We start from the raw sequence: 8,326 nt of genomic DNA, 5'->3' as shown, positions 1-8,326 counted from the left end.
GGCGAGGAACCTGTGATTTGTTTCGGGGTACTAGTGGAGATACACGTGCCTGACACGTGTTAAAAAAATAATTATTTAAAAATAATTGTATTGCAGAAAATGGAAAGAGATCCTCAAATCATCCGTGGCTACAAATGGCATGTGAATAAAAACTGGAAAGTAAAAAAGCAATTTGGAGGGCCGCATATTTTTATATAAGGAACCCGGTTGAACTTATGGAATTAGTGAACGAATCTTTATATTTCCTTTCATATTAGCGAATGAATTAGTGAATCAAATCAAATCAAATATGGCTAGAATTAATGAAATACATGGACATTTAATTAGAGTAACAATGAAGGGATGAGACATTCGCTACAAAAAGTGACAATCATTTGGTCAATTCCGACCATTAACGGGCAATTCAGAATTAGATCTCCATCCATATTTTCACAATCAATACTTGGTCCCCTTCTAGTCAGAATTCTCCTCCCCTTGTTTGAACTCCTGGCGTATTTCATACATGCTTGCTTCAATGTGATCCTGAAAGCCCCCAATTATGTCATCCAACGTGTCCTCAAGCGCAACATCCTTGAGCATACAAGGCTACTTCTGCACGGAGTTGTAAATTAAGTCATCCAACGTGTCCTCAACCTCAAGGATATAGACAAAAAGATGATGACCGTCCATATCCAATCAGGCACAATTGGCTAGCCTAGCCAAACAGCATAGCTCACATGCATGAAATGTAAATTAAGCATTTATGCCACTGTGAATCAGTAACCACCTTGTTGTCTGATGTATATCCACCGGCTTTGAACTTGTCCTTTGCCTCCCTCTGCACCTGACACATGAAACAGAATAGAGCACAATGAGTTATGATAAATATTCTTGCAATACAAGCACTAAAATCAAGAGATGCACTGAATAGGGAGCATACACATCTAAGTCAGCCTACAAGGCACAACTCTACAATGCAAAATTAAGTTTTTCGGTTCGATGCTACCGTGGCGTGGTATTCAGTTTGAATTAGCAGCGCTCCTGCACCTTTTCAAACAAGAAAACAATTCAAAGAGTGTTGTACATTGTAAAGCTACACTACAGGTAATAAAGGTTCCATCAGAGTTTGCCTAAGACTCATCTCGGAAATGTAAAAATTCCTTGGAATTAGCCACCAAAACGAGCCAAGCAGGGAAGAAAATGGCAGCATACACAAGCCATGTTTAACCGTGTGTCATCTTTACAGGAAACCAGACTTCTTGAGGGATGCATAGACAACGATATCTTTCTCACTGAACCACTAAGGGGTGTCAAGAAGTCTGCTAGGCCACAATGATGTATGGGTATCTTCACTGACAGAAAATAATCTTATCCGCTACCATGACAGAAGCGATCTCTTGCCCTCCATCAAAGTGTTAAATACTAATAAATTATCAGGTGCATAGCAGAATTTGATGCCTTTATTTCTGTAAAAGTATGAAACAGCTATCCCTATAGATTTTAGGATGGTAGTGCTACCACTATTTATCAGTAAAAATACTATATTCCATGGTTAGTTGGTTACACAAATAAGTCTAGAACTAAATTGGTTATCAAACTATTGCAAACCAGATCTGCCAGAACAACATATTGAACCAGTCATCTATATGGACTGCGTCAGTGGTGAAGCTTAGGAGTATTCAGCACAGGCCAAGCACCAGAAATTAGGCAGTCTGCTAGATTTAGTTGGCTAATTTCAAGCCTAACAAAGTAATCCTATTAATGGACATGACAAATAGCCATTGGGGCCTTGGGGGCCGTGGACCATGCTGGGCATAAGGAAGCTCTACCAATAGCACTCCACCCCTGGACAGCACTGCTTCAGAAGCAACTAAAAACTGAGAATTTGATAATACAAATGTGTATAGTCTTGCAAGAGAAATTTAGGGTGTACGTAAGAGCATAGCAATTCTAAATATATTATTGAAATTCGCAACAAAATAGTGAAACAAAAGCAGTGCGTTGATTTAGTGTGAAAAAAAGGGTGCTTCAGTTTAGAATATCTTGCACCAGATCATGCAAAATTCAGAGAAGAAAATACTGACACCCGAATTTTCTACTCAAGCCAAAATCAAGGAACTAAATAAAATGTCAGAAATCATACCTAGCATATTTCGACCCCAAACATAACAAGGTGCCATTGGTAGCATATATCTTGCGGTCAGAATACCTCAACTTTGCACATAAACAGTAGAAAGATGAATTCACTTGAAAAATGGACCAAAAATCAAAGAGAAGTAAATCAATTAAATAAAACAGGTAATGTGAACAGAGGATACAACTCACCTGCATGTTGACAGAGCCTCAACCATCCTACCTGTAATAGAGAAGATGATGTTTGACAATCTAGATTTATAGAGTGGCCATAATCTAACTGAAGAAGATCCTATTCTAACAAAATAATAGTTCTGATTTCATAGCACAAACAAAGTATAGCAAGGAAAGGAAACACTGCATGGACAAATTACAACTTCAGAAAATAGGCTGTTGAACAATTGCAAATCAGGTGCCTTACAAGTAAATTATCTACTCCTACATAAAAATCAATGGGTTGCCTTCCTATAGTCAAGATCAGTTCCACCTATCAGGAGAAACATTGAGATCCCAAGAAGAAATAGAACCCTAGCTCAAGCTTCAGCCTCCCCCTTTCTCGATGGTAACATCTCTGATTTAAATCCGTGAGACGAAACACTAAAATTGAAACCTAGATAAGATAAAGAGGAGAGGGGAAGAGGGAAAAGGTCACTGCGAGTAGCTGCTAGATATCCACGGCGAGGAGGATGGCAGACGCAACGGGGAGGACGGGGACAAGGAGCAACAGATCCGTCATCTCGCTCATGGAGGCCGGCGGCAGCGGGGTGGGAACCAGCATCGCACTCGCGGAGGCCGGCGGGTGGTGGCGGCGGGGTGGGATCCGACATCCTGCTCGCGGAGGGTGACGGCGGCGAGGTGGGATCCGGCATCACGTTCGTGGAGGGTGACAGCGGCGAGGTGGGATCCGGCGTCCAGCTCGCGGACCAAGGCAGCGGCGAGGTAGGATCAGGCGTCCCTCCACCGGATTCGCAAGGTCGCTGCTCCGCCGCCGCCGCCGACGCCACGAACCCAAGCTCCACCAGCTACTGCCGGCGAGCAAACCCTAGCTCCGCCACCAAGTAACAGCGACGAGCGAAAACATAGCCCTCGAGCTCACTCCCCCCGCCGAACCAGAGCGCCGTATCGAGAGGGCCAAAGGGAAACGAAAGCGGAGGACTGATTGATAGATTGCCTAATTTCGTGGAGAGGTGGGAGGCGGGGCTGGCGGCGTGCAAAGGACGCAAGCGCTGCGCAGGCGGGTACACGCGGGCGGGTAGAGAAACCCTGGTGCGAAAAAAAATGGATTTCGTCGGAATCACGGGGGATGATGGAGTTTTTCGGTGCCGCCCGTGGCTGTCAAACATTTGGCATGACATGTGGACTCTCAAGACGTTTTTACGAGGAGTATGGGTGGATTATTCTTGGTGGAAAAGGATTTCAATTGTTTCAATTTTTATAGTATAGGTATATATATATATAGGTATAGGAAAGTAGAAGACGGAGGGAGCCTGATCGTCGGGATTGTATCGGGTGTTTACATAAATGTGTTTGGCAGAAGAAAAAAAACACTGATGCTGTTTAGATTTTTTCTTGAGAACTGATGCTGTTTTAGATAACGCACATGCTTTCTCAGTCCACAATAACTACGAGAAGAGTAGGATCCTAAGCTGTGCTCGGATGGCTTGCTCCGAGGGTGTTCGGACAGCCCACGTGGGTTCTGACTCCTGGAGTCGCACCAGTGTGTCCTATCTACCGGGGATGTATTCCCCTGTCTCTCCAGGCGTGGTCAAGTTAGAGTAGGGTATGCACGCGCATGCGCGTTCAGTGGAACTGTGCGTTTCCTGCACACTGAGGAGTCTCTGGTTTCTCCAATCTCTTAGATTAGGCGTGTGCCTCAAACACACACGCATGTGCGTGCGTGAGTGTGGGGTTAGTGGGTGTGCGCGTTCACTATTGTACCCTCTCAAAAAAAAACTACGAGAAGAGTAACTATGATGCTGTTTTGACCTTCGACTTCCATTCCTAGAAGCCTTTTTATAAATTCTGATATGTCCATGTATATACCTATAACTATTTCAAAAGCATGTAACATTTCAATCTAAATTTTTAGTTTAATTCGCATTGTATCACTGACAAGTGGATCTTAGTCCATCCCGTATCCGCGTCAGACCAACCCTCCATCCACAATATGATCACGCAGACCTTACAAAATAACACACAGATAACTATAAGTATCTGATAGTTATACCAAGCAACGCGCAAACATATTTGCATAATTTAGACTCCTGATGTACTAACAATGGAGTTTCAATATAAATACTGAATGCATATGTATGAACGGTAATTCAAAGTTTCTCTACCGATGCTGTCGGGCACGGCAATTGCGATACAAGACATACAAACTATTTAACACATAGTATTGGTGCAGTAGAGTTCTTCAGCTCTCCTAAAAAAACGTAAAGGTTCCCAGCAGTTAGAAGATGAAGTTCCTGATTTCCACACCAAAACACATGATCAAGACAACAGGTGAGGCCGCGGCAAGAGCAGTTTGCTTCAGCATCTGTCAACAAACTAAAACTATTGCAGGAAGCAACTGCAAATTCTTTTGTTCATACATGGAACGGACCATTGCAGCAAAACACCACCCGCAACTCACAGTACGGCAAGGGGAAAGCAGAGTTTGCAGACAGATCAAATTGTAAAATTACGCCTGATCATATGCAAATGCAGCGTAAACAACTCTCATTGGACAGTCATCGAGAGAATCTGGCGTGCAAGCCCCGGGTCCTGATGAAGCAGCTCTCTGATGTTGTTCTCCACCTCTCCCAACTGTTTCTCAAGATATTCCTTAGAAGTCTAATCATAGGATAAACCAATACAAATGACGAATCTAGGTTAGCTTTATCTTGGGATTTCAAGGACTCGTATGAAACAGAAATAAAGATCAAGCTTACCTGCATTGATGCTATCGCGCTCTCACTTTCATTAAATTTTTGCTCTTGCTCGTTCAAAAGAACTGATTTTGGCTCCAAAATAAACCTGCAGGTAAATGGATGCCCAGATAATGAAATGCAATTATAGCTATTTTTATCATTGAAGACCACGAAATTGACTCTCCATATGGTCAAAGATCTTGTTGGATTACTTACACTTTTCCTGCAAACAAAAGTAGCATCATCAAAACCAATAGAAAGTAAGGGACATTTGACATTGACTAACATTTGGACAACTGTGCCACTCTATTTACAATGATGGAAGTCACCAATATTGTAAGGGGGTAAAACAAATAGACTAGAACTTGTTTAACCAACTGGAATAACTGCAAGTTCTTCGATCTGATCACATTGCATGATTTCATTACCCAAAAACCATTGCACCAACATGATAGACAATATTCAACCAATAACAAGGGCTGATTATCACATGACCGGAATACATAGAAACAATCAGAATGTAAAAGGCAAAAGGATAAGCTTAAGATTCAAGTCCAGTGGGATCGCTATTTTTAAGACATCCACTGCACAAATAATCTCCGAAAAGACCAGTACCACCATTCACTTCCACCATTAGACGACCTAAATGTCTCTACAAAAGGAAAAAATGATTCAAGTAGGTCCATAACATTTCTCTCAGCGATCTGACTACAGAACCACTCAGATGATTAGAAAACATTTTCTCTCGACAATCCTACTACAGAACCACTCAGACTTGACTACAGATATACAGGAGGGTCTCTTTGAAAATATTGCTACATCCCAAAACCTAGCTTCAAAAGCTTGAACTTCTATGCTATCATTATATGAGACTTTTCAATTTTTCAATGCTTGTGGTTCATTAGTGTTCTATTTTTATTTTTTTGGTTAGCTCGATTGGTCACGTTTGCAGCTTGAATTTCAAATGCTATAGGTGAAACAAATACAAGGTGCATGTTACATAATTTTCTTAAATAAAGTATAAGGATAAGTAAAGTAGTTAATGGAAGCAAAAAATTTATGAATGGATATCAACAATATTTATGAATGGAAGCACAACATTCAAGATAGTTATCAGCTACAAATAACATAACCCAGATAGGTTCAGAGTGAAGATAGTCACAGGTGACAACAACTTTCATTGACTATATATATAATAATACTCACTATTGACACCTGATCACTGTGTAGATCATTCGACAATAATAATTGGCAGAGTTTTCAAAAAAAAATTAAAAATTGGCAGCATGTTAGAGAGAACTCAATTGGTCTTCAACACATTTCATGGACAAGGAAATTATGTAATGGGTAATCTTGGCTTCAGAAGCGAAACAAGATTATCTACTCAAAAATTCTTCCTTACCAACAGTCTTGTAGGTGTTAGTGTCCTCTGGCAATTGGCGGAGTTCCTCCAGAGTGAGGTAAGCACGCTTCTTTTCCCCCTCTTTAGAACGCATTTGGGTTTGTAACTGAGAAAAGCAAGGTATGTTACAAGAGAAATCATGTCTCAGAAAATCTTGTCACGTATAGTCTATAAGTTACTGAAGGAATAAACTCAAAGGAAATTCCATCAAATACATGGAAGCATAGGAATTAGGAACTCAGGAAGATACAGAATTCAATCTAATTAAATAAATCTGCATTTACAAAGTGCACAAAAAATATTTTGCATTGTACAATTATAAAAATGCTGAGGTAATTTTGTGCCCAGCAATCCATTCACTTCAATTTCAGTAACAAATCCATCAATGTCTAATTCCACTTAACTTTTGCAGTGAGAAAACAACAGACATTTTGTAGCAATCTTTGTTGGACAGTTAAAAGCTGCCACACTCCGCTATTTCATATGCTCTTGAAGGGGAAAAAGATTGAAAACAGACAGTGCTACTCGGTATTATCACTTACTAGTTCTGTACAGCCAAAGCTCTCAGGACCTTGACTCTGGATTCTGGACTCTTCAGTTAATATTTAGAATAGAGAAAAATTTCTAGAACTAGAAGCACCGAACCATCTGTTTAGCCTATCCTCCTCCTAATAGATAAGCATATTCAGCGTAAGGAGGTGTGGTAGGCTGGTAGCCAACCAAACGAGATCCAGAAACCACTAGAATTCTACTCAGCATGAGAGTAGTACAAGCAAGATGCACAAACACTGCAGGAGTTCCAATCCCACAACAAAACGAGACCATGGCAACCGAACAATGCCCAAAGGATGAGGCACGATCAAAATCGACGGCGACGCATGGCCCCGGAACGACTCTAACAGAGTAGGGCTTGTACTTTCCCTTCAGTATTTTTTTTCTTCAGTTACGAAGTGAGCTAGCAATAGGATCGAGAGGAGGGGTAACCTGCTTGATCTTTCCGGTGGTATCAAACATCCGGGCCTGCAGCTCCATGAACGCCTGCGCACGAGGAAGCACGAAAGTGTCAGCGAGACATCAGCGGACAGAAACTAGCAACAAGGCGCTGGCGGTGGCGAGATCCGCTTGGCACGTACCGTTCGGTTGGCTTCATCCGCCATGGGAGAAGGTGGAGCGGGGTCAAGAACCCTAACGGCAAGCTCGAATCGAACGGAGGGAGGGTAGAGGAGGGGGAAGGGGGACGTGCTCGAGGCTGGGCAAGACGACAGGGGTTCAGATTCAGGGATCCGGCGGCGGCGGCGGCGCTGCGCGAGATCGGCCGAGCAGACGACGAGAGGCGAAGTGGGTATGCTGGGCTGGATATTTTTCTGATAAGATGCTGGGCTGGATTTCTAATGGGTTTACAACTAGGCCTGCTGCTTGAAACCGAGGCCTTTTTTTCATTTTTATATTTAAAAAAAATAAAATTTCAAAAATATATGGACGTTCCAACAAATTTCAAAAATGGGCCCCTGTCGCCCAGGCAGGGGGCGACAGGCCTTTTTTTAAAAAAAATTACAAACCTGTCCTCGGTCAGCGCGGCGCGGGGGCTCGGGGGGTGCGGTCGCCCCCCCCCCCAACGGGCGACGAGGGGCCTGTCGCCCCCCCCCCCCCCCCCCCGGGCGACAGGGTCCCCATAAGCCCCCACCCCTATTCCATCCTCATTTGAGCCCAAAAATCCAGAAAAAAAAAGAGAGGAACTTCCATCAAAAATCCTAAAAAAAAGATAGGGGTGAGGAGAAGGGAAAGCGGCGAAGCCCTGCCGGATTACGCACTTGTGATCTGCAGGTAATTATATTTGAATCTATTGATATTGTATAGTAATTTAATATAATTAGTGCTATAGTAGAACAAATTAAGTACG

General features: G+C 42.6%; 1 protein-coding gene and 1 long non-coding RNA gene across 2 annotated transcripts; both read right to left on the bottom strand.

Annotated features, from left to right (window-relative positions):
• Positions 1–221: 221 nt before the first annotated feature.
• LOC120655675 lies at positions 222–3,377 on the bottom strand. Its single transcript, XR_005667690.1, has 4 exons — positions 2,305–3,377; positions 2,123–2,193; positions 767–823; positions 222–591 (listed from the first exon to the last, which is right to left on the bottom strand). It is a non-coding gene; the product is annotated as an uncharacterized LOC120655675 (long non-coding RNA).
• A 1,057-nt stretch (positions 3,378–4,434) lies between these two features.
• Positions 4,435–7,795, bottom strand: LOC120655674 (prefoldin subunit 1-like). The gene is made up of 6 exons (XM_039933619.1): positions 7,560–7,795; positions 7,411–7,464; positions 6,427–6,532; positions 5,241–5,247; positions 5,046–5,130; positions 4,435–4,947 (listed from the first exon to the last, which is right to left on the bottom strand). Exons 1-6 carry the CDS (start codon positions 7,581–7,583, stop codon positions 4,834–4,836), a joined length of 390 nt encoding a protein of 129 aa, XP_039789553.1. The 5' UTR covers positions 7,584–7,795; the 3' UTR covers positions 4,435–4,833.
• Between the last annotated feature and the right edge of the window lie 531 nt (positions 7,796–8,326).

This window comes from Panicum virgatum, chromosome 1N (genome assembly GCF_016808335.1).
Source record: "Panicum virgatum strain AP13 chromosome 1N, P.virgatum_v5, whole genome shotgun sequence".
In the NCBI taxonomy this organism is placed as follows: domain Eukaryota; kingdom Viridiplantae; phylum Streptophyta; class Magnoliopsida; order Poales; family Poaceae; genus Panicum; species Panicum virgatum.
The sequence above is the reverse complement of the archived record's forward strand: the minus strand, read 5'-3'. Positions and strand labels throughout refer to the sequence as shown.

Coding starts and splice junctions, on each gene's coding strand:
- LOC120655674 (XM_039933619.1), bottom strand. CDS start 7,583: ATGGCGGATGAAGCCAACCGAACG. Junction 6,533..7,410: donor CCACCGGAAAGATCAAGCAG/GTTACCCCTCCT, acceptor TGCTTTTCTCAG/TTACAAACCCAAATGCGTTC. Junction 4,948..5,045: donor GCGCGATAGCATCAATGCAG/GTAAGCTTGATC, acceptor TCCTATGATTAG/ACTTCTAAGGAATATCTTGA.